The following is a 25,951-nucleotide window of genomic DNA, read 5'->3' as shown; positions in this document are numbered from 1 at the left end:
GCACGTTTTTTTTTTTTTTTATCTCGGTACATATTTTGAGACTTTGTGTTGATCACACCAGAACAATGGATTCTATTGTCCTCAAGACACGTTGTATACTTTGGTTCGTCGTCTACCTGAAAGCTTGAACTTCCTGGCGGATGTATTCAGAGGTTGTTTCAATGTTTCGGCATAAAGTACTGTCTCACTGATTGGTTTTTAAACTCACGCATTTTCCAGTTTGATAAAAGTAAACCTGAAACCATGGCCGCCATTTTAAAAAGAACAAAAGGTGACAGAAACACCTTCACTGAAGCATTCAACCACCTTTGTTTTCCGTTTTACTTAGTTGAACTATAGCATAAATGTAATGAGTGAAAAAAAAGTTTACCTATTATTTACGATAGTGTTATTTCTTTTAATATTAAAAACTTGCCAACTGAGCAGGGTTCTAAATATAATTCTAAGATAGTGTCTCTGAACATGGACTATTTTTGAGCAAGTGTTTGTAAAATTAAAAAGAGTAAGCATAGTTTTTTCCCCATTTTTAATATCAGATATTTTATTACTCAGTCAGGTTAACAACCAGTGTTTCAAAAAAAAATAAAAAATCATACCCAAAGTCTTCCATAAAAAAACAGCAAAGAAACTAAATATTCACAAACTATTTCTTATAGATCAACTTTATACATAAGGAATACCACTGACTAACATCCCACAGTAGAGATCAGTAGCGTTTCTGTACGAGCTGAATAATAAATGTCTTATTGCTTGAGTTCTACCAGAAATATAAAGTGCAACTAAAAAAAAATACATTTATTTTTTGAAATGTAAAAAATGAGAAGTCATTGTAGCAGTTCATGGTTTGGTACAATTTCCCCTCCTAAGGCTTTATTCAGTTTTGATTCTCTTATGCATGACGCTAACAAACAAGTTCAAGTACAACGTAATCGAGTCAGTAAGGCATTTAAAAAACAAAACAAAAACAACAAAAAAAACATGTCACATTTACAGACGATTTCATTTTGAAAACAGCCTGATGAAAGCAGACTGCGGTAGTTTAAGCACAGACTTCATACATTCAGCAGGTCAGGTAATGCTCTTTGAATTCGACTTTTCTCTACAGCAACAATAGCAGCAGCATTAGGTACCTTTCCAGGGCCCTTTCTTTTTGTTTTAAACAGGCACATGTGGTGAAGCTTGCATGTCATGTCGACACCAATAAACAGTACAGGAGGTAAAAGTGTCAGGTTCTATCACGCTGCTGCGACAGAGAGCTGTTTGGTACCAAAAGGAATGAGTCCAACTTTACCCTGTAGAGACTATACCAGATCGAGGTCCGGTTCCAGCTCCTTTTCCACGTCTATCCACGAGCGTTTCTTTTCGCTGGGGAAGTCCTTTCCCAGAGAGCCACGCGTTTGCGGTCGGGAAGTGAACCCCTCCCCTTGTGAGTTTGGTGAACTGGATCTTTTGAGAGACGCGATGGCGAATTTAACCGGAGAGTCGTCGTCGGAGTCTTGACTTCTTCCTCGCTTTACACCAGCACCTCGTCCCTGTGCCGTTTTCTTTCCCGGAGGCCTTCCTCTGCCTCGTTTGACCTTCATGTCCTCCACAGTAACGTCTCCTTGCTTCAGTTCAGCTAGCCTGTGCTTAAAAGCGTCACTCCTCTTGGTCTGTGCCAACTTGGTTCTGGTAGCGTCTGTAGTCAGACGGGACACCTGGCTCTTCGACGGCCGGCTTTTGTCGAGGTTGGAATCTTGCTCGGGGTCGGCAGGAGGAGGATGACGGATCTGACCTACCGGCTTCAAACATATGTGACCCGATGAGGTTCTAACCAAGATTGGAACAGGCTTTCCTTGGTTCGCTTCATTGACTTGTAGGTCGAGTGGAGGTAACGCGATCGCCTTGTTGAGGAAGGCCAGATCAGCGAGGGGGCTCGCTGAACCTGAACTCTTTGGATCAGAATCTGATGGCTGGTCAGAATCAGGGGAGGCTTTCACTAAACTCTTGGAAGGGTCCGCCAGAGACTGCTCTGCAGTGGCTGAAGAGCTGGCCTCGTCTCCCTCCCCCTTCATCTTGGAGTCCATGAACATCACGGTGTAGTAACCTTGACCAACTGGGAGAAGATGCAATATGATTTATGAAACTGACAGAACAAGTACATGTTAATAAATAAGATTACCATCTATAATTCAAATCAGCTTTTTTTAATTCTAACTTGCTGCTAATACAATCCCAAAATTCAGTCTCATCAAAAAATCTGAATAGTTCACAATAACTGTACAGAAGTACACCTATTCCGTTTGCAGCCCTGCTGTGGCGTTAACTAAACCCAGATTGCTTTCATAGCAACCTTCAACTGAATTTTGTTATTTTATTAGCAGCAAAAGCAACAATCATCAAAACAAACATAAATAAACAAATAGGATATATTTCTTTGTGTATATGTATGAAAAGTTTTACTTTGTTGAAAGACTGAAATAAAATAACTAGTAATATTGCAATTAAAAGAGAGGCAGACATATTATGAGAGTATGAGTATAAAATGTTATTGTTAGCTTACGTGGTTTCAGGGAGGAGGGAAGTATGAGTCTGCCGGTTTTGGAGCGAATCAGAGGAAGAGCAAGCGGCCTTGAAGGGACGACTATGGTTGTTCTTTTAGCTCCTGACGTTTCAGGCTTAGTGGACGCTCCCTCAACGGCCATTTTGTCCTGGAGCTGTGGGTCGTTTGCTACAGAAGTGGGTACGGCGTTCTGATCTGGATTTTCAGACGCTTTCTGGTTCTCCTCCGACTTCGAAGCCGGTTGATCCAAAGCTCCGGGTTCTTTCTGCTGAGCCTCCGTCTTCGGCGCCGCTTTGACAAACTGCCGTGGCACGATGATGGACACTTTAGTCGGAACGTCTTGCTTGAATATGTTATTGACGGACTGCTCCGGAGTCTTCTCCAACTTTTTTGAAGGATGGTACAGAGACATCAGCTTTTGTAGATTTCTTTTTGCCGCCTCAGACAGATGGGCTTGACCCGGGGGGCTCGGGTCGGGCTTCGGCGGTGACGAGGGCTGGGGGGCAGAAGAAGGGGCGGTGGCTTGAAGAAGAGCAGCCTTGCTCTGCAGAAGTTGGGAAAAGTAAGGCTTCCATTTCATGTTCTTCTCGCGCTGCTTCTGCCGCTCAAAGATCTCCTTTAGCTTGCTCTGAATCAGGCTCTCGGGCTTCCCTGAACACCAGAAAGTTAGTTACTGATGAACTGACAAATACCTGCACATGTACTCAAATCAAACACTGTGTATTTACCGGCCAGTACAGACAGCTTCTTCAAATAGACAGACTGAGCTTGAAGCAGCCTCGTTGTCTCTGCTTGAAAATATCTGGCTGTCTTGCCCAGATTTTCAATTTCTTTTACAGCCTAGAAACAGCAAAAAGAAAACGAAGGATGAAGATATTCAGATATTGACGATCTTTCCAAGAGTAGATGTCGCAAGCAAAAATCATTGTAATAGTAAATTATTTCTTTATATGCATTACATATTCCATAGGGTGGGCTTTAAATGAGGGTTGTTATGTATTTTCTATGGTTATGGTGTTATTTTATAGCACAATCCAGTAATTTTGTTGCTTTCAGTTGTTATATATCAAACATGCCTTAAAAGAAATTTGACTTTTTGAATTCTGATGTCTTGAAATTGTCTTTAAAGTGAAAAACATTATGTAAAATTGTCTTTTTTGAGTTCTATATTGTGTTACAATGTTATTTCTTCATCAAAAACATACCTGATTCTTTCATCTATGTTTGAGAAATCCTTGAATCTCCCATGGCAACCATTCTGGAGTGCATAAACACTTGCTCTCACAAAGCTCCACCTCAGAGCAGCAGTGTCCAGCCGAGTTTCCACCCCACAGTTTCCCCATTTCCGCTCCTCCAAACTAGCGGCAGCAGCAATTAGCAAACATCTGGTAGAACTGAGTTTGCTGAGCTCATCAAACGAACCACTTCTCAGTCCAACGCTCGTAAGAATGGTTAATGGCCCAATAAGAAGCATTGTTGTGGCGTGTTGAAAACGACGTGTGGGAAAGAGCAGGAGCTTCTTAAAGAGACAGAGGCCCAATTTCAAGGCAATTTCAAGACTGAAATGGTAAAGCTATCTCAAATGGTTGCCACTGGAGAGCCAAGGATTCTTAAACATGCATGAATGAATCAAACCTCCAACTACTGGCCACTGAAGGCATCATTTTAAAACAAATGCCGGTAAAACTCTGGTTTCCACCTGGACTGCTGGATGACTACTGACCAGATTGAGAACCTGATGCTTGGAAGATCTGGACTCCACCTTGAGGAGACTCTGCAGTCTGTCGAACAGAACTCGCTGTTCACAGCGCCTCAGCTTCTCCAGCGCCGAGTGGTTCTTGCGTGTCCTCGGCCTTTGGTTTTCAGAATCAGTGTTATAATTTAAAATCTGACACAAAGGAGATAATAAATGCACGTAAGACAATGGATGTGCTTCACTTTCAGAGGAAACGTAAGTATTTGTGAATATTTGCTATCTGATAGGACAGAAAAGGGTTTGTTAGCAGTATATAACTGTTACCAGTTCGTTGAGATCCTTTACTTCTCCACATTCATCTGCAGAATCCCTGAAGACAAACGCAGATCAGCCCGATTAGACTTTTATCAGCATTTGAAACTTCAATGAGAAAACGTCCAAACCCATTACTTTGCTTGTGATATCGCAAAAGCATCTTTCCTCATTTTAGAAACGACTTCTCCTTGTTTCCCTTCGACAGTTTCAATGTCCACCATCTCCTCCTGAATAAACAGATTTCAGAGCTGTTCCATCGACAATACCAAACATTAAACATTTACTGCGAGGAACAAAAGGGCTACAAAAGGGCTTACGTCTTCTTGGCATTCATCAGAGTCTGAGTAGTCGGAGCTCATTTCTTCTGAGGACAAGCCATGGAGCGATCCCTGCTGATTCTCCAGGTCGCCCTCTTCATCGTTCCACCCCAACGACATCTTCCTCTCAGAGGAGGAGTCGGGCTCTGGCACGCTGCTGCTCAGTAAGGTCCTGACTTTGCTGAAGGTGTCAAAACCGACCCACTCCTTGGCCAAGTGGCTCAGGTTAGAAACTTTGTCCTCAGCTGGAGGGCTCCTGGTGACGTCGGGGGGCTTCGCTTGCCCTCCGGCCTTGTCAGCTCCGGGTTTCAGGAGCTGGATGAGGGTGAAGCCCCCCGGCAGGGCCACGCCCGCGGGGCTCTGGCTTTCGCTGGCGTGGGTGGAGGGAGGACAGATCCTGAAGGAGTAAGTCCCACTCTTAGCCAGGAAGCTGGGGCTTTTCAGCGAGGGGGAGACGGTGAGGGAGACTGGCGAGGAAGTGGAGCTGCTGTGGATGTTCTGCTGGATTGGGCCAAATGACTGGACAGGCTGGGACTTCTGAGAACCCTGCGCCGTGGAGCCATTACTCAAAGAGTGCGGTTTGTGTAAATCGGCTGAGGAAACAAAGAACATGGAGCAGAAGTTAGGGAAATAACCACAAGATAATTTATAACACAGGTGTGAAACTCAAGACCCGCCATAGCTTTTTATGTCGCCCTCTAGACTCTGAATGGCAAATTACATCAATCAGTCTCTATAGCATTTCGCAATTTTTTGAGGCATTTATGTAAAAATAAACAGTTACCTACAGTTTTTTGAGCTTATGCATAATTGGAATTTTATTTTATTGCAAATTTTCTGCAAAAATTGTCAAAAATATTTGGTTTAAATGCCCTGCAACAGACTGGCGACCTGTCCAGGGTGACCCCGCCTCTCGCCCGGAACGTTAGCTGGAGATAGGCACCAGAACCCCTCCCGGCCTCACTAAGGGACAAGGCTGTAAAGAAAATGGGTTGGGTTTAAATTACTGCCACCTCCCACCTGTAGGTGGCAGTACTTTTTACATTTGACACTGCTGCCTTAACCTCTCTTTATTTCAAGGATCAATATGGCGAGCATCAAAAAGTCACATTAAACGTCATTAAAATACTGAAAAATTGAAAATATTTCTTAATCAGAACAAAATCCATAATTTGACAGCAAAAACCCCCAAAAAAACATTTGAAAAGATGTTCAATATTTTTATTTAAGAAGTACTCATCGAATACAGAAACAGTTATTTATTAACATTTTAAACAGTTTGTAAATGAGCTTCATCATTACATTCTGGCAGCAGTGGCCCTTGGGAATGTTCATGATGTTGATATGTGGTCCAATATGAAAATGAGTTGGACACCCCTGACTCACAAGACGCAAGAAAAAACAAAAGGATGGTTGAAACTTGAGAGCAGCCTGATGCTTTCTGAACTGCTGACTTCCTGTACTCGTCACAGAAAAGTGCTTTTGTTGGGACCAATCTCACCTTTGGTCTGCTGTGTCGTCTTCTCATCCACAACCGGAGGAACAAATATCTTTGTGGCTTTTACATGAAGGGATTCTGGTGTGGAGCTGAAGTCCTCTGATTGTTTCACCTGAGAGATTTTATCGGTCCACAGTCGACCCGTGACATGGGCTGCAAGACGATTGGCTGGATGCAGAGACCCGATGCTGCCGAGTGACAGCATGGCCCGATTGTAGTACTTATCATTTACCTGAAAGCAAAACAAAACCAAACAGATAAATAATAAATAATCTATCCATCAGGGATGATTGCTATAACCCATGGCATAAATTTATTAAGTTGTTAACACAACTAACTATGCAGAATTGATAATACTTATCAATTTAAGTATCATCAATTATAAATAACCTACCAAACTCATTACCTACTGCATACAGATGGTACAGTTTAAACCATCTCATTACATCCACCAATAAAAGTCACTGCCAGGCTAACCATTACTCAGATTTGGAGCAGTCAGGATTACCAAAATTATTTCTTTCATAAATGCCAGATTAATATGAGAGATTTTTGTTTTACAATTTCTTGTAAAATAAGACTTTCATTACAGCTAAAGGTTAAATGGAGGAACATAGGCGAATGTGTTTTAAAACATCATGACAAAATCCTAATAAATCATTTAAATCCAAGGAAATGTACAAACCTTTATAAATATAAATTTAAATAAATTTAGTTCTGTAAAACTCTAAAAAGAAACAATTATTCCTCACATATTTTTCCAGCTGTATTTTACAGTCTCTGTTACCTTTTAGATAAAGGGCTTGATAAGGTGAATATTTAATTATTATATGCTGAAAAATTCAAAATAAACAAAAATACATGTCACTCATGTGAAAATAACAGAAATGTTTCACACATTATAAACTGCTTTTTTTTCTCTTTCTAAAAATAAAATAGGATATGAATTGGAAATGTCCATGTTTTATTATTGTAAGATGGCCGACATATTATTCTGACTCAATGTTGACATTTATCTCAGACGTTTAGTCCTGCATTTCTCAGAGTTTGACTACACGAGGTTAAAGAGGTATCTTTACATGAAAAGAGGATGATGGGAAATAAATCAAAACACAGCGTTCATTATAGGCCTTGATGTACCTGGATGAGTCCGGACAGTTGGTGGCCTGGCTGCTTTATCCAGGCCCTCAGCCTCCCAGCCCAGGTCTCCCCACACTGATTCCCGTGGTCCTTTGCAACCTCTTCCTCAGCATCTCCATCACACTTCTCTTCCTCCTCGCTTTCATCCTCACAGTCGCTCACTTTTTCCGGTTTACTGATCTTCATCTAAAAGCATTTGGATTTTAAAAAAAAGAAAGAAAAAAAATCTTTTTAGCCTTTAGCCAATAAAACATCCATAGAAACAACAGCAAAACACTCGGCTTGCTTTTCCATTTGACGCAACGCGACAACACAAACCCACCCTGTAGGTGATGATGGTGCCGCTGGGTTTCCTCAAGGTGACTCTGGTCAAAGGGTTGACGCGGTAGGGCCCGATGTAGAAACGCCGGTGGAGCCGGTTCTGGTTCATGCGGTCGCACAAACCCTCCAGCACCATTTTGCGGTCGGCCTTCCACAGACACAAGGATTGGATCTGGATCTGCTGCTTCACCTTCGCTGCAACAGGCCTTGTATCCACATCTGCTGCATAAACACAGAAATATGGATCGACTCATACGTTTAATATCTCAAATATAACAGTGGGTGGTGAAATACTAAGTCACAGAGCAGTCTTTAAGTGTCCAAGTATTAATTTAACTTCCTTACCTGGCTTTTGATGGGTCAGGTCAGCAACGTTCTCCTGATTCAGGACGGGCTTATTGACGGGCTTATCAACGGGTTTACCGACGTTCTGCGCCGGTTTGTCCCGTTGATCAAAAAGGGCGGTGCTCAGGGTGACGACCGGAGGCGGCAGGCTGTTGTACGCCCTGACGCGTGCGCACGTCAACTTGCTCTCCAGATACTTATAAACGGGATCTTTGTCCTCTTCACGCATCTGAAATCATAATTATGTTAATTAACTTATTCTTTTCCATCACTACTAAATATATCAAGAAAAATTGGTGGAACTCAATTGGCTTCAAGAGAAGAAAAAAACAAACAAACATTATTTTACCGGAGGTGCCGGGCAAAATGTCCAGGTTTTGCTCGACTTCACAGTGGCAGGAGGCGAAGCCACTTTGGGAGTGTAAAGCGGCTCTAGATCTGCGTCATGAATGTTGCGGTTCCACAGTTTGGCAGCAGAGGAGCCAAAGCGATTCTGGGCCGGTTGTTCTGCGTTCATCAGAGCTGGATGACAAGGGACAAAAGAAAACAGAATTAAACTAATTTCTACTAAATCTGGATTAAGAGCAGGAAGAGAATCAAATGCAGGTTGTAAATATCTGAAGGAGGGGAAAATGTGACATTTTAAATAAAAGCATTTACTTTAGAAACTGTTTTGCTGAAGATTTTATACAACTTGATCTAAAATAAAGATTTTTTTAGAAACTAAAATATTGAAAACTGATCAATCTGTGTGTGATTTATTCTCAGTATAAACCCAGACGTTCAGAGGTTTGTTAAGAGAACAAGAGTGAACAAAAATTCTCATGAAAGGAACAGATCAGGCAGGCAGAACAACAAAGGAAAGGTTCAGATGGGAGCATTTTCTAGAGTTAGAATGTCCTAGTCAAAGTCCAGAGCTGAATGCTAAAAAAAAAAAAAAAAATCTGTGGCACAGCTCTGAAAGTCATGCTTAGACACTTTGTATCCTATCTGACTGTTTTCCAAGAAAGGGAAAATATTTTTATCACTAGAGATGTAGCGCTAGCAGAGAAAAGGTCTGCGACCGTACGCCAAGTGTTTACTGTTATTTCAGCTTTTAATTTTATGTTTTCTTTGTTTTTTTTACTCTTCACAGAAGCTACACCTAGTCTGGCATTCTGTTTATATTTGACACCTGAGCCATGTCTGAAATGATAAAAAACAATGCAACCTTCTTCCACTTCCCAATTTTGCACCAGTTTGTGTTTGTACATCCCACTAACATTGAAACATGTTAAAGTTTGTGGTTGTGACACAATGTGAAAATGTTTAAGGAGTATCCACGCTGCCTATTACTCCGACGGTCAGTACAATAATTAAATAAAAACCCTGCAGTAATCAGAGTGGGTTTGATTTAACATCTGGAGGATCTTACGTCTGAGGCAGCTGCAGGTAAACATGCACTCAGGCTGTCTGCAGTGGTCGGGGTGTGTGTTCAGCTGCTTCACACTGTGACACACACAGCCCAGCCTGCAGAAGTCCTGACCACACTTTGGTCCTACGGAGTCATCTCGAAATGGGAGCTCACTGGGCAATCCCCTCTTTGAAGGAGAGAGAGATGTGGTAAGAAAAGGCTCTTCTACCCCAGAGGTCAAACATTTTTCTGCCCGGTCTTTGTTACCTCTTTGCTCATGATGACAGACAGAGCCGTCGAGAGTCTTTCTGAAGTCAGATGTGTTCTGCTCAGGCCCTGGTTAAACGCTGCATCTTCCATCTGCAGCAGCCTGAGCTGGATCTTTGTGAAGCCTGCAGCTCTGTGGGTCGGACCCTGGCTCTGGCCGAATTCCGCCGCAGCTCTCTGATTGGCTGCCGACTGGCTGGACGGCAGCCTGAGGCAGAGAGAGACACAACAAGTTACAGCTTTTCAATTTCTAACATGTTCCACTTGTACAGCCAGAACAAAGTTTGACGTAAAATAATCATCTGAAGTGAAGAAAAAAATTAATTAATTAAAACGCCAAATATAAGCCAAGCTTGGTTTATATGGTCAGTTCAGTTAATCTTTTGGTAATTAGACTGAATATGCTAACACTGGAATCTGATAAGTTAAGAAGTAAAAAGGTAGAAGCTGAAATTAGAAATTTGTCTTTTTGTTAGAGAGAAAAAGTCAAAGTAGCCATTAGCCAGCTGACTGGCAGTGTGCAGCTAAGAGTTGCACCAGCCAACACTTCCTCTGAGTCATTCACCAGCAGCTCATGAAATGAGCTTCGAAACTAACATACGTTTGTTCGAAATTTTAAGTTTTGAACTCACAACTTTTTACAGCCTTGGTATCGTTAAAAAATTTATCCTAGATGTACTAACTAACAACTTAAATAACAGAAAAGGAATCGAGATGTAAAAAAAAAGAAAAAAAAAAAAAAAAAAAAGATTCTTTTCAATCTGAATTTAATGTAAATTTCTGATTTTGATTATTTCAGAAACTGACATATTTAAATGATTTGAACTACGATAGAAATATGGTAGAGAGCTTCGTTGCTGCAGCAGGTTTATTATTAAAGCAAACAGAAATATAAACTGTCCTTTTCTTTTTTTTAATGGCAAGTATTAAACAAACCTGAGTTCACAGACATAAATTATCCCTCATAGGATTTAGAAACAAGCAAGACAGTAGAGAAATCTCACCACAACCAATTGAGCTACTCTCTCAAGACACACTAAGCAGAAAAAATGTGCCAAAATATTGAGCATCAGGCGGAGACAAATGCCTCCTTCCTACCTTCGTGAGTAGTTGTCAGCGTAACCGGCCCCAGCAGCAGCGTCTGGATCCGAGGCCTGACCTGGGGCTTCAGAAGTGGTTGGAGACGTCTGAGCCAAGGCTTTACGAGAGAGAGGGCACGGCCTCCTGGGCCTGCCTGAGACACTGGAGGCGGCGTTCCGATGCCTGAGCGCGCTGTCCAGGGTCTTGACGTAGCTGGAGCCCCTGGCGGGCAGCTGGTAGGCCACAGCGTCCTCTGGGTTGGTGGAGAACGCGGCAGCGCGCTCGCTGATTTGCTGAGCTTCGTTCTCCAAGTACTCGTCCAACATGTTGCTGCAGAAAGCAGACATGTTCTTTTGTAATCCTTCAGGAAGGGAGTAAAAAAAAAAAAAAAAAAAAAGGAAATTTTAATTTATTTAGGAAGAATAATGAATCAGACACAAACGCATTAAGCTGCTGGTTTCAGTTCAGTTAATCTTTTGGTAATTAGACCGACTATGCTAATCCCGCTGCTTGATAAAAGAAACCCCCGAAGCTGCAAGAGAAACAAGCCTTACCTTCGCTGTTAGAAGCAGATGTTTCTTGGCTTCTTGCGAACTTGTTTCTCCATCCTTTTATTTTTGTCACATCCTTTGTTTTTCCTGTTCTGGAGATAAAGGGCAATTCCTCATCTGCGGAAGACAAAACGCCGAGTTACAACTCCGAGCAATCTTTGGTACTTCAGACACGACATTAAAAAAAAAAGGAAAAAAAAAAAAAAACATAAGTGGCTCCATTAATCTCCTTAAACCAGTGGCATCAGTTGCTAAAGACACCCTGAACATGTTTTAAAGCTGATTTTTATGGTAAAACTAATTAGGAGATTAAGTGTGCTGTTAATTGGTTGAGGGGGTGACAACAGGATGGAGGTTACTGAATCAGCAGGAAACAGTGAGGCATTAAGCTGGCTTTCTCCCCAATTAATACAAAATTATGTGGGGAAAGAAAAAACCCTGTGAAATCTGAGATTCTATAACATAATTAGACAGCATTAGCAGTAGTCTGAAACACAGGTATATTAAAAAAGAATAAAAAATGGAGATGATTTTATTTTTGTGGGGGGTCCCCTCCAAAAGGTACTAAAATTTGACATTTGTGGTTTAAACAACATACAAGTTTAACTCATCAAGACCAAATGCCACTCCCCATTTTTAATGAGTTTAAGTGTCACACAGTTTGCTTGGTTTGTGCTCCTGACTGTTGAAGTGAGAGTGAACACTGTGGTCAGACTCAAAAAGTCACTTGGGACCTTCAGGTAGAAGATTGTAGCAGGTTATCAGCCTGGGAAAGGAGTAAAAGAGAACTCAAAAGAACTGAAAATCAGACGTTCTACTACATGAAAAATGGTAAATAACTAAGAGACATTTAGCAGTACTGCCAACATGACCCAGTTAGGCTGTACAATGAAGTTCACCATAGAGGAAAAGGCACAATGCTGAAAAAAAAAGTCTCAAACGCTAAAATATCATCAGCAGGTCCTTGCATCTGATGCGATAATGTTGGAACCTTTGCCAGAAGACAAGGGCTTCTGGGAAAAAAAAAAGTCTAAACCAAAGACAGGATCACACCGACTGTGAAGCATGGCAGTGGAAGTGTCATGGCTTGGGGATGCTTTGCTGCAGCAGGACCAGGTCAGCTCAGCACCCACCGTGAACTCACCTGTCCATGGTTTGAGCATTTGTAGTATAAACAAAATCTGACACACAGGTGGACCAAAACATGCCGGTAAATCTACAGAGGACTAACTGAAGAGCTGCAGCGCTTAACTTTACATGAATAAAATGAGACGTTTAATGTGAGGAAGACTTTTCAGTAGAAGAAATGCAATGTTTAGCTTTAAGTCAGAGCTAAACACTCTCCTGTTTAGAGTCCCTTTGATTTCCACTAGCTGGAACATTGGCTGACATATTTTATTTACATTTGCTTGATGGTGGCATTTTAGAAAATCTAATGTTTATTGCTCGTTTCATAATTGGTTACCGTATTATGTTTTTATGATGTCGAGCACCTTGAACTACCCATTAGCTGAAACGTGCCATACAAATAAACTTGACTTAAACTGGCGATTATTTTTACAGCATTTACATACCGAGGTACAAATTAAAACCACCCCAACCACCCAGGAACGTACATCATTAAACGATTTAAGGTTCGGAAATAGCCGACATGCTGCTGCTGCGGTGTGTGTGTGTGTGTGTGTGTGTGTGGAGGTACTGCTCCTTTGAGACAGACCTTGCAGGCTTTAATTATTACAGATCTACGGATTATTACAAATTTCCTCTGAGATTGGAGAAGTTGTAGTTCAGTTTGAGAGTAAATGAAACAGTCCGTCTTATTTATGTCTTTACATCACAGCACGTAGCCCCGACCCGAGCCCCATTTCCTCCCCTCCCTCTACAAAGGCGTGACAACACAGAAGTCTGTGTCAGCAGAATGCATTTAAAGTTTATTGCTGTTGCACTTTTCTATAAGATTGGGAATGACTACCCAAGTTGTAGCTCTGCGACTGAAAAACAAATTTTTTCTTCTTCACCTTCAACTGGATCTCTCGACTCTCACACGCACACACACCCAGAGCATTAGTACAGCTAATTTGACATCAATTCTAGGTACCCATTTCCAGAGAGCCACTAGAATCACAATGAAACAATATTAATTCAATATCTGTCTTATTTTATAGTTTTAGCTGAATACTGGCCCCTTCTTTTTGGGCCGAGATGTGTGTCCACAGACGGTAGCAAACCCCCGCCGCGTCAGATGTAATCTACGTACAACTGCCAGGCTGTGGAAACCAATTCGAAAGTACAAAACTGACAGTCAGGGTGAAAATAAAAGCTTCCAGGAAAAAGGTATTTTTATGTTATCTGTGTCTCCTGCAAGAACTAGAGAGGACACACAGCTAATAGAGAGATTTTTGTCTGTAACATCTATGCAGATTTTGGCGAGGCATAAATTTATCTGCCAAGTATTCTCAACATTTCATTTTCATTCTTTACAGTCTCTTTTTATCCCCGTGTTGTGCAGAGATTATCAGCCCAGTTTCTGCACTGGAAGCACAAAGCAGATTGCATTGAGTACCAGCGGATCAAGGCTGCACTTGAGATCAAAAAAGGAAAAAAAATATACATTTGTTCTTTCTTGACCATAACTCATTGATTTTGAGTGTTGCGTGACAGCACCGGATAGCTGAACTTGATGGCGTTCTGGTAGCTTAGCTACATCGTCATCGCCACAGAAAAAAAACGTAAAGAAACCTAGGACAAAACTAGTTCACATCATCTGCAATCTTGTTATTTTCAATCCCTGCCAGATTATTTTGCACATGCACCTCATCAGCTTCTAGTGGACAAAGTTTATTTCAGGTAATCGTTGTGCCAAAAACAGTATTGGTCTTTTGAGAATCTGACATTTGCTTTGGCTGTAATTTACATGATATCCAAAATATAGGCTGACATTTAAGGTCAGTTTCTTCTTTTAGGAGCCACAAATTTAAAAGGGCAAACTGTAATTCACCCACACATTTCAGGTTATATCCTGTGTGGACAAAAAATCTGCTACCTTCAGTGAAGTAATTATAATTCCTATTTGTGAATCGATGGTCATTTCTCCATTCATAAATCCATTCAGCCTTGAGCACGGCTATTCGTCATAGTCAGTCTACTACCAACACCTGCCAAAGCTGTCGAGTTTTGTTTTATGGATTAAATAAAGACAGAAGAACTTCTTCTTCTTATCTGAAAAACTCTAAAATTCAGGATAAGGAAAGAAAATGTTCCACTTTCGGAGATAATTTAAGGAGTCCATCGAATATAGGGACAAAACTTAAAAATTTCAAACTGTAGTCAAGTTGTTGTAATGTTAGATCTGGAGATAATGTAGGTTTTCTTTCACTTTAAGCCGTGGCTGGACATTCTTACAGACATTCTTACATTTCAAATGACTCTACTTTAATCAAATTTGGAGCTTTCGCTTAAATAAAAATAAACCACAATCTGTCTAACTTACCAGCAGGCGATGAACCTGGTGTGCTGGTTTGGAGTTTCAGATTTGAAGGAGGCGGTGGCAGACAAACACCCAGATACTTCAAGTCGACAGCTTTGGCTGGGTCTAAGGAACTCAACTTCAAGCCCACTGGATGCAGATTAAGAGATTAAACCAGTGAATAAATTCACATGGTCTTACTTTAGCTTGTTTAGGCGTTTAGATGAACTCACCCTCCTGCAGCACTGGATGGATGACCTGTCTGTGTCTGAGAGCGCTCAGGTCATCCAGGAGGAAAGACTCCAACCGAGTTGTTTTCTCCCCCTGTGTCTCTGGATTCTCCTCCACAGAAACGCTACACAAGTCTCCTACATCAACATTAATAAAATCATAGATCATACAGCTGAAACGTAAAAAAAACAAAAATGCATTTACACAAGCAATTCCTACATTTCTTGCATAGGTGAATTTAAAAAAAAGCTTGTTCAATTCCTTACCTGTCTCCATCGGCTCTGTTGTGGTAACGGCGGCTTCTGACGATGAGGCGTTTGATAGCTTGTCTTTGACGTGAACCTCAAGAGCTTCCTGTCAAATAAAACAATTAAGCCTGCAGGAGAATAATCTTAACAACCCAACTAGTTAATATTTCCTCATTGTGGCAGAGACGGCCATCTCCACTCTTTCTAAACATGCGCCTATTAGCAGTTTTACCTTCGATGTGAACGACACAAACAGCAGGCCTTCTATTTCGTCCAGTTCCGGCTGCATGGCGAGAGTCAATGACGGGCTGTGGGCCGGTTTGGGAGCCGCAGCCGCCCTTCTCCAAGCCCTTGCATAGTACATTGTCCAACGACTCCTGATCTTCCTCCTTCTCCTCTTGCGAAACCCAATCGATCGTACCGGGGTTCCCGTTGAGGAGCTGCTCTTATTGGGTCTTGCTTTAGGCGGCCTCCTTACGCCTGAGTTTGCCTTCAGAAGAACAATGGCTGTGTCGTCTTTCTTGGGTTCAACAGCAGGCTGGTTCTGGAGGAGAACGATCTCACCCAGGGCATGTTTGCCCCGGATGCAGGGCACATATGCATCACCAACGCCAGCTGGTTGGGACATTATAGGCTTCAGCACCAGTCTGGTCTCTTGTGCATTTGCAGATGAAGAGGAGGGATCCTGACTCTTCGTGCTACACAAATAAAGGAATGATCATTAATACCAAGCAAATAAAACGGTACGTAAAATGATCTGAGTCATGCATACAAAGGGTTGGCTGCAGGTTGACGACACCTGCAGAGTATGATGGGAAACTATTGATGAATGCTAACTACGTCCACACACAATTGCATGTTATGAAGCTGTTTGAACAGATTTAGAAAGCTTCACTGCCACCTCTTCTTGATTTATTTGTTATTTTTCATTAGTTGTACCCACTGCAAATCATCCAGTGCTTTCAACATTAAACTCCCAATTAAAAGATCACCATTAAGTCTAAAACTGCCAACAGTTTCAGGTTTTTGGTATACATGTGATCAAATATTTTAAGTCTTTAACAGCGTGCAACACGCATGCGTCCCTGGTTTTGCCAGTACATTCCAGACTAGTTATAATGGATAAAAATCTGCTATGGTTATCAGTTAACTAAGCAGCATAAGATGGTTATGATCTTATGATCACATAAGATCATAAGATCTTTCTACTACTGTGAAGTAGAAAGTGTTCTCAGCAATTAGTTTCAGCATCAGATTGTTGTTAGCAAAAGCTATTGCTTGTTCCTCAGAGCAAGAATAAGTTGCCGTATTTTAAGGTACAACTTGTACGATTACTACCCAATAACACAGCCATCCGACGCCATTTCAATATATTGTAGCAACGCACTGATCAGGCCAGTTTTTTAACATTTAAAATCCAAAGACTACCACAAAGTTAAAAGCAAAAGATGTCCTGCAGGTTCTCTGATAGAAGCGGCGATTTTGAGTCCAACTATAGCAAAATCAAACGTAAAATGAAATAAAGGCAGGACTGTCCCCATGTAGAAATCAAATTGCATAATTTGATTTGTACTACACTCAAAAGTGGATGAAAATAAGTTTACAAAATTAAACAATAGTGGGTGAAACTCTCTTCAGTCAACTTGGTTTTACAAAAACAGTGAAAAACATAATCATAACCACATCCCCCCCCCCCCATTCAGTGGATTACATATGTCCAAAACTGACACTTTTTCTTCTGAAACATTTTATTAAACTTAGGGTTAGACCCAACCCTAACTTCTTCTTCTCATTATTAATGGATTGTGAACAACTCCGGAAGTGTATTGTGTCACTTTAACATGCAATTATGTTTCTGTGTCATCAGAATAAACCATAAGCAAAACAGATAATGAAGATATACACAAGTCATACCAAATTAAAAATAAACACACAAAATTACACGCACACAAAATAATATGTAATCGACTCCTATTCTGTGAGTTGAATTATAATTGTCACTTCTCTTTCACTTACACAAACATGTAGACTGCTTTTCTTCTAAACATTTTCAGTAGTCTAAAATGTTTAATTTAATAACAAAGAGAAATAACAGGAGAAGCCATGCCAACTCACCTCAGATCCATCACCTCCTCCTGTTGCTCAGCGGGTTCAGCAGGTTTCAGGAGATTCGTTTGGGTCTCTGAACTCACAGCAGGTGGATGGATTCTCTGAAGGCGGGAGTTGTTCCCGTCCTCCCTGAAGCCCTTGGCAAAAGGGTTATGGTTGATCTTCAGTTGCGTGATCCGAAAGTTCTGGTAAGTCGTTACCGCCATGAATTCCGTTTGCGGGAACGTGAAAGTGATGCTCTCGGGTCCCATGACGACGGGTTTGTCGGCTGTCGGCGCCGCCCCGTCCAGAACCGGAATGATGTGAAGCCTAGGAATGTAGCGATGCATGGAGTGCAGGATCATGTGACCCTCTTGATCTTGGAAGCAATTCGTCAGCTTGAGCTTATAGAACGACACCAAGCAGCTCATCCAGTCTGAGCCCAGGCAGGGCGAGTAGTGGTGGGGAAAGGCTCGGATCAGGCCCTGAGACTGGTGCTCCGTCGGCCCGTTGGCCTCCCATCTAGACATGTTCCACCGATACCTGAACGGGCTTGACGGAACGATGGACAGGACGAGGCTGTACATCCGATTAGGGTCCAGACCGGCCAGGCGATAGCGGCAGTAGGGGAACATGCGGCGACCCTGCTTAGTGAGAATCATCTCGGTTCCACACTGGCAAAACTGCTTCCATATGGTGTTGTTCTCCAACGTGACAGAAACGCCCTTGAAGGTGAGCACAGCGGGGAAATCTTCTTCTTGGTCTTGGCAGCCGAACACGGAAGGCGGCAACGTGGGAACCCACGGTGGAGGATCGGAAATGGAAAGCAGACTTGCTCCTGGGCTTTTTAGGGGGTCTGGTGCAGACGCCATCTGCGAGGTAGCAGGACTTTGGTCGAAAGTCTGTTCAAGTATTGGAGGGGGCGTAACAGCAGGCTTAGCTTCAGCAGGTGAAGAAAGAGCCGAACTACATTCATTGCTTGCCACGGAGATGGCTTTGCCCTCCATTGTGGCATCAGTGGCGAAACTGGGCTTTGCAGTGGTTAAACAGGAGGGAGGTGAAGTAGGGACAGGAGCAGGGGGGTCTGCGAGCGGAACATTGGGCAAGTTGCCCTCCTCTTCCTCCAATTCATGGTTGACCTCCATGGCTGCGAGTTCAGAGTCCGAGGCAGGCATCACCAACGGCTTTGATCATCACACTGCTCCTGAAAAAACACAAAAAACAAAAAAAAGAAAACAAGGATAATAATGTTACTGGAACATTACGGCTTTGTTCAGAGGTTATCCATACGCGACAGGAAACGCACTTCTTGATAGTTTTCGCAATTTGTCATGTGACAACAACAAATTTCAATGTGTTTTATTATGATTTTAGTTAATAGAACAGCAGGAAAAGATGGTTTTCAAAGTTTTTACGAAAAAGAGAAACCAGTAAAGTGTGGCGTACATTTGTTTTCGGTCCCTGATTATATGGGATCATACCATTATGTGGAAACAGAGACAGGGACAGACGCGACAGTCAGGTGGAGAATCTGTCTGTCACCTCAGTCAGTAGACAGTGATGAGGAGAGTGTGTCGCAAAAACCCTAAATATGACCAGCGCCTGTAAACAAAGCAACATCTGGCTGCGGTTTAAATATTGGGAATAGCAAAGAAGAAGCCAAAGTATGGAGTTACAATACATTTGTTTATTTGTTTCAGTGTTGAATAAAAATTTAAATTTTGAATAAAATATAACACCAGTGGTCCCCAAACTATGGCCCGCCTCCACATTTGGTGTGGCCCCCTGAACAATACCAGAGAGCATTCAGATTTTTTCATATACCGTATTTTCCAGACTATAAGCCGTTTATATGTGGATTTTTCTTCAACCACCAGGGGGCTCTTTAGCAGGAAGTGAATCATTGGAAGTCAAAATTGGAAATAAAAGAAGAAAGCGCCCATTGAAACGGAATTAGGTTTTAATAGGGAATTGAAATTTGAGAATGTTGTTGATCAGTTAAATGGCATTGAGGGGAAAAAGAAGATTTTTCTTTTTTTTTTATAATACTGGGATCATTATGAAAATTTGAGGTATAGATATTAGAATCCAGTAGATGGCAGTAGTGCAACAATAATGGATGCAAGCTGCCGTTGAAATCTAAAGAAGAAGAAGAAGGTGCCCATTTTCATTTAGCACATGCTAGTAGCAGAAACGAAGGATCAGCACTTTTACTGTTACAGTTTGGAAACTACCGTAATCAGTTCAGTTAAATCTAAACTTGGCAACTTTTTCTTTTTACAACCGTAATAAATGTGATAATCAATTGACCTGTTATGTCTCAAATTTTGGGTGTCCGCCCCCCTCTGCTGCTGCATCGTTGTGGAAAACCTGGAGAGGCAGATATATCTGCAGCTTATATGTGAATGTTTACTGGTTTAAAAAAAAACAACTTTGGGGTTGTGGCTTAAAATCCGGTGCAGCTCATAGTTCAGAAAATATGGACTATAACATTTCCAGGATTTATTCTGTGAAGAACCCAGAGAGGGTTATTTGGTTATTATTTATTTAATTAATAGTGTTATTATTTATTTCCTGACTTTTGTTCTGTGAAGAACCCAGGGAACGTTATTTGATTGTGTTTTCTGGAAAACAATACATTTTTACATTTAAGCACTCTTACAATCATCACACTTTTTCTGTTACAAACTGACTCCGGCCCCCCACCAGAGAAGGGAGAAGTTATGTGGCCCTCACAGGAAAAAGTTTGGTGACCCTTGTATTACATTAAAGTCACAATGCTTGTTTTCACAACAGCACAAATACATAAAATTAGGTAGGGATAAGGCTTCTAAAGAAAAAAAAAACTAAATGCAGAAGGACTTATTGACAAACTAAACATTCACATTTGCCAAGTTAACCTGAAATATGATGCAACAGATGATGATAAATTAGGGGCCGAACGAGGAGCCACAAGAGCCGGTTCTCTGAAAAGAGTTGAATTTCCCATGACTGACTGATAACAATAAAAAGCACAATAATTATCTTAAATTGTGCTTTTTATGTTTTGCAAATGAGTCCATATGTAAATGAGTTAAAAATGGATGAGAAATGCATCACCCTGAGCACACCATCTTCACTGTCAAACACGGTGACAGTAGCATCATGCTGTGGGAATGCTTTCTTCAGCAGGAAACAAGAGGTTTCATTTTTCAACAAGGTTATCAACCCTAAACATTCATCCTGGACAACAGTGGAGCTGCTAGCATGACCAACCCCAAACCCAAAATAACATTAAAAATCTGCGCCAAGCCATGAAGACTATTGTTCCAAGATGCTCTCCATCCAATCTGACTGGCATTGAAGAACAGTTTAGTTTCTCGGAGTACAAAGCCTTTAGAGAGAAACCGTTTTAAGATTGGCTGCTACAACTGTGGCAAAAGCTGGTTCGACAAAGTATTGACATGCATTGCATACATTTTCTCGTGGCAAAATGCGGAAAAGCTCAATTGCAACAACGAATTTGCAAGGCACTGAAACTAGCACAAGAAACCTAAAGCAACCCTACCATGATAAGCCAATGTTAACTACAAGGTGGGTAGTTGGTGGATGACAAAGCAGGAAGTAGATAGGGCTGACATCCCAACAGCCAAGCAGTGCAGACATTACACCCAAAAATTAAGCACAAAACTGGAGATGCTGTGCTCCCACAAGAAAAAAATGTTCAAACTGCATTTTTTTTTAACTTATGCATATCAGCAAAGCCATTACGAGAGACTAGTTCACACCATTGGAAAAATCTGTACGGCGACAACGTTAAAACTATGGGTTCCTCTGGGACCAGCCAGTGTTGACTAGTTCTACCATTTGATATGTGAAATCTGTATTTGTAAAACATCCAACATATAGGAAATGAACTTAACATAGCTCTAATGCTACGCTTAGTCCATTTGGCCACGAGTTTCACGCGATGGCGACATTTTCACTTTCAACATTTAAATTAAAATCCATCAACCGGATGTGAAATAAATATTTTAAGTGTCCAATGACAACTTCTTTTTTACATTCCAAAAATTTTAGACTTAAAAATAGACAACAAAAAGTGTTTTATTTGCCCGACCAATCGGCTGGTTGGTGTCACCCTGCTAAGTCCGAAGCTGAAACGCGGGCCTGTTTTTATTCCGTAAACAAATAAAAAATAAAATAAAACAAAAATAAAATCACCTTCGTGAATGGCAGTCATCAAGCAGAAAGGTGACCTGCTCTTGTTGTTATCCTGCCCCCAACACTGGTGTAATCACACCAGCAGGCAAATAAATGCTCCACAATAAAGGTGTTAATAAAGGCAAAGACAGGATTACACAGGTTACTACCATCTTGGTTACGACATTTACTCACAAATGGTATTGGCGTTAGTATTTTTCCGTCCAAAAAAAGAAGAAGTCGGGCTTTTAATATCAGTAGTTAAACAACAGCGCTTTCTTTCTCACACGCTGCAGCAGGGAGGAAGGCCGCCCGCTCCGCCGCTCACAGAGTTGGAAAAGTTGCACGTTTCGTCAAAACCTCACCTCCCAGCGCAGTCCCGATACCTCGTGTCAAACAAGCACCGTGCAACAATGACGTCTGCGGCGAAACCCCAACTGTTGAGTGTCGCCTTGGCCGCCAAGACGAACCTCGGTAAATTCCTCGAACATAAACACAAACTGGCAAATGGAGGCCGAAAGCCACGCCGCTGTGCTCGCATCGATCGACCCGTGCACGCTGCTGTGAGCCAAACGCGCATGCACGGTGTGTATCACCCCCTCCAATGGCGCGTGATTCCCGACCCGCCAGAGCGAGGAAAGCGGGAGTCCAGCACCATCCACGAGCTCATTATGGTTGTTCTGACTATTTCCCCTTTTCTCTCACCTCGCGCTCCCCGGTCGGCGAGCCGGTACGTACAACTCTGTGCAAGTTGCGTTGATTGCTTCCCGGGTTTTACTGTAAAAAGGCGTGACACTTCGCCTCTCTTCCTGTGGGTTTCCTTTACTTCTTCAACCTTTTCGATCTCATCTCCATTCTCACCCTCTGTGAGTCACATACACACACACACAATCCTCACTGCCCCACTCACTCACTCACACACACATCCGTGCTCCGGGGCTATGACGTCGCACTTTCTGCAAAGCCGTAGAGCTCCAGTAGCCAATGGGCAATCTTCTCCCGTTGGACAACTCCGTCGGTCCCTTCATTGTAGCGTGGTGTAAATACCTCTAAAAACAAGACAAACGTATTTTATAAAGTAATTCTAAGCAAAGGCGCAAACATTCATATGCTATCTTAAATAAGTAACTGCCACAAAGAGTCAGCGTTTGGCACCATAATTAAATTTAAAGTATTAAGCCTAAGCAAGATGCCGTCAAAGCTGATTGGCCTAGGGGATTTATTAAGATGGCGGCGCGCGGATACAGCAAAAATAAATAATAATATAAAAACAAAATCATCAACCAAATTTATTTATTGGGAAAATATCAAATTCTCTTTCTGTTTGGTTGATTTTAAAGAATAAAATATATTATAAAACCCCGTCAGTCACCTAGAGTAACACCGAATTATCTTTGCATGTCGTAATTTTGACATATTTTATGCTAACACACTCCATAAAAATAATCCCACTATTAAACGCAGTTCTTTGCATGATAGGCGTCACATTACACAATTTTATTGAAATGCAATATCCATAAATAAAACACACAACAAATAAACTTCCTTCTAGTAGTATTGACTTAAAGATTTCCTCAAGTCAGCTATAGTTTAGCAAACAGAATAGGCTGTGTAGAGCTTACATGAGCTCAACCAGCTGTAGTTTTCCGTGTGGAAGTGTTTGTTACCTTCCTGATAGACCTGTTTAGTTATAGAAGGTTTTTGGGCTTTGACCAATGACCTTCCTAAGACGAGTTCTGTTTCTGTGCCATCTTATCACACAGGAAGTCACATAAATATTCTCCAAAAGTTGAAGGTGTTCTATTAAGACAATGTTTAGAAAAGGAAAAGGCTACCAATAAATGTAACCATAAAACAGCAGAGAAAATAATTTAGCAGTGATTCTTGAGAATAGGGACAAAACAGGTCCTATGGATAAAGCAGAAAATTTGAATAAAATATACACAAAATATAATTTTTTCAAATATCTGACTAAACTAACCTGGGTCATGTGAGCACAACAATGTATATTTTCCAGGTATTTGCTGAATATTTTTTTATTTTAAACATTGTAGTCGGTGGATGATGCCTGTAAAAGCCCTTGTCCAGGAGCAGAACTCAATACATTATAATAGTTTAAAACAATTAAAGAAATACTAAAATTATATATTATGACAATTACGTATAAGTAGTCATATAAATAATTATAAAAGTATAAATAACTTGAATTAAAAATCATTTTTATATATTTTCCAAYTCCATTGAAATTTGTCCCTAGTTTTTGTCAACACCGTCAGAAATGAAAAGAATGTAAAAAAAATCAGGCATTATTGGGGGGCACCAGAACTTCTGAGGACCCCATGACCACTTCCTTTCTCTTCTTTTGCTGAGAGGGCTAGTTAGCTCTAGTTAGCTTATATTATTCTTTAGATTTTTCTTCTTTTTATTCCTAAATTGCTTGTCACAACCATGATGTGTCAACTCCATAACTGACAATTTACAAAACTTTGATGAAATTTTATGAAATAAAAGCTTAATTTTGGTAAAATGTAAAGATTTCATGGACCCGATGAGCTACAACATGGCCTCCTTCAGAATAACATCATATAAATTGAGGTAGTTTGGCATTTCGTCAACTCCGTCAGATGTCAACTCCATCAGAGTTTTTGTGACTCTTTCAATGAAATTGTCAAATCTCACTCTGTCAGATGGACTTTTTGTTGTTTTGTGTTTTAAATAATATTTATTTTGTTTCTTGAGAAGCATTTGTCTGTAAAATGAGTAAAAATATCACTAATAGGGTCATTAAAAATTATTTTTTATTTATTTTTGTCAGATGGTGATGACAATGTTCTAGGTCAGGTCGATTAAAAATGTAATTTTTATTTTTAAATGTTGCAACTGGGAGCCTGCACCTTAGCATCTTTACATTTCCAAAACATTAATTGTCATATTTGCATACATAAGGTTGAGAAATAACAACAACAAAAAATATGGGAAAATTAAAACCCATTTTGTCCCTATTCTCAAGAATCACTGTTAGAATTCATCCAAACTTTTAGTACAGTAGTATTAAAATTGAGTGTAAATAAATACATTTTTAAAATTAATATCAGCTCTGCAGCTGCTGCCTTGTTTAATGAAACTAAATACAGTATTGTTGATTGTTCTTGTTTTTCTAAAACTTCATCAGGCATCAGTCATGTATTTTTCTTGTAACCCGCAATAACATGTTTTAGCTATCAGGTAGGTACACACACTGACCCAGCCAGTCAGTGTGTGTACACTGACACGCTAATTTGTAGAACCATGGGCATGGCACTTATTACCTTTAACAATCAATGACTTAAGGTTATTTTTTATATATATTACTAATAGCTTACTCCACTAAATATTACCTATACCTATAAATATTACCTATATTCTATTTTGGTTTAATCTGAGATGCTACTCGTAGATAAAGCCTTTACATATATATATATATATATATAAGTTTTTTTTTTCAAGGATAATTTAAATTAAAGGGGGGATATTGTGTATTTTCAAGGCACATTGTTCAATTTTATAGCACAATCAAGTAACTGTCATCTTCAGTTATTATAAAAATGCTGTATATCAAGCATAGCTTAAAAGAAATTTGACTTCGCAATTTAACACCTTGAAATTGGGCCCCTGTCTCTTTAAGAGTCTCCTATTCTTTCAGACACGTCATCACAACAATGCTTCTCATTGTGTCATTTGTTCGGAGCGTTGGACTGAAAAGTAGTTTGTATGATGAGCTCAGCAGATGCGCAGTTCCACTAGGTGTTTGCTATTGCTGCTGCTAGTCTGAAGGAGTTGAGTGGGGAAGCTGCATCTACAAGATGGAGCTTTGGGTAAATAGGCGGTGCGTTGTAAGATTAAGTGTTCAGGCTCCACCAAATGGTTGCCACTGGAAATGCAACACTCCAAGATGTTTCTGATGAGGGAATAACTTCATATAAAACTCAAAAAGTCAATTTTGCATAATACCTCTTGTTTTAGTTAAAGACAGAAAAATGTAATGTAAGTTACTGATAACATGAAGCACCCATGTTTATATACACAAAGCTTTGTGATTCTGGGAGTAAAGGTGCCGAACAGACTTACAAAGATTTAGTTCAATGCATGTAAATCCAGTCATCAAATTCAAACACAAGTTGCATTTTTAGTCATTGGTACATGTTTAATATGCAGGGGATTACACAACAGTACGGAATAAACATGATTGATAATGTCTTGATATCTGGGTTTAGGTGTGACTTGCATTGGCA

At 40.8% G+C, this 25,951-nt stretch overlaps 1 protein-coding gene across 4 annotated transcripts; it reads right to left on the bottom strand.

Annotated features, from left to right (window-relative positions):
• Positions 1 to 840: 840 nt before the first annotated feature.
• Positions 841 to 22,808, bottom strand: mgab (MAX dimerization protein MGA b). Of its 4 annotated transcripts, none has more exons than XM_008398341.2 (22): positions 22,386 to 22,808; positions 17,526 to 18,702; positions 15,643 to 16,108; positions 15,429 to 15,516; positions 15,165 to 15,299; positions 14,956 to 15,081; positions 11,469 to 11,582; positions 10,933 to 11,275; positions 9,835 to 10,042; positions 9,589 to 9,754; positions 8,524 to 8,696; positions 8,175 to 8,403; positions 7,831 to 8,051; positions 7,509 to 7,694; positions 6,372 to 6,600; positions 4,871 to 5,463; positions 4,689 to 4,780; positions 4,563 to 4,608; positions 4,266 to 4,430; positions 3,271 to 3,382; positions 2,543 to 3,193; positions 841 to 2,095 (listed from the first exon to the last, which is right to left on the bottom strand). In XM_008398341.2, the coding sequence occupies exons 2-22, from the start codon at positions 18,671 to 18,673 to the stop codon at positions 1,302 to 1,304; spliced, it is 6,285 nt and encodes a 2,094-aa protein (XP_008396563.1). In that variant the 5' UTR covers positions 18,674 to 18,702; positions 22,386 to 22,808; the 3' UTR covers positions 841 to 1,301. The 4 variants fall into 4 exon arrangements, with proteins under 4 accessions (XP_008396563.1, XP_008396565.1, XP_008396564.1 ...); XM_008398343.2 differs by having other exon boundaries at positions 7,831 to 8,048; XM_008398342.2 differs by lacking the exon at positions 22,386 to 22,808 and adding an exon at positions 22,046 to 22,349.
• Between the last annotated feature and the right edge of the window lie 3,143 nt (positions 22,809 to 25,951).

Source organism: Poecilia reticulata, linkage group LG21, assembly GCF_000633615.1.
Source record: "Poecilia reticulata strain Guanapo linkage group LG21, Guppy_female_1.0+MT, whole genome shotgun sequence".
NCBI lineage: Eukaryota > Metazoa > Chordata > Actinopteri > Cyprinodontiformes > Poeciliidae > Poecilia > Poecilia reticulata.
Note: the sequence above shows the minus strand (reverse complement) of the source record. Positions and strands in the feature narration are given on the sequence as shown.

What these genes read in the sequence shown, in the direction of transcription:
- mgab (XM_008398341.2), bottom strand. Translation starts at nt 18,673, where the DNA reads ATGCCTGCCTCGGACTCTGAACTCGCAGCCATGGAGGTCAACCATGAA. An exon ending in GCTGACAACTACTCACGAAG is followed by an intron (nt 10,043 to 10,932) that starts GTAGGAAGGAGG and finishes TCTCTGCCTCAG; the next exon opens with GCTGCCGTCCAGCCAGTCGG. An exon ending in TAAAGGATCTCAACGAACTG is followed by an intron (nt 4,431 to 4,562) that starts GTAACAGTTATA and finishes CCTTTGTGTCAG; the next exon opens with ATTTTAAATTATAACACTGA.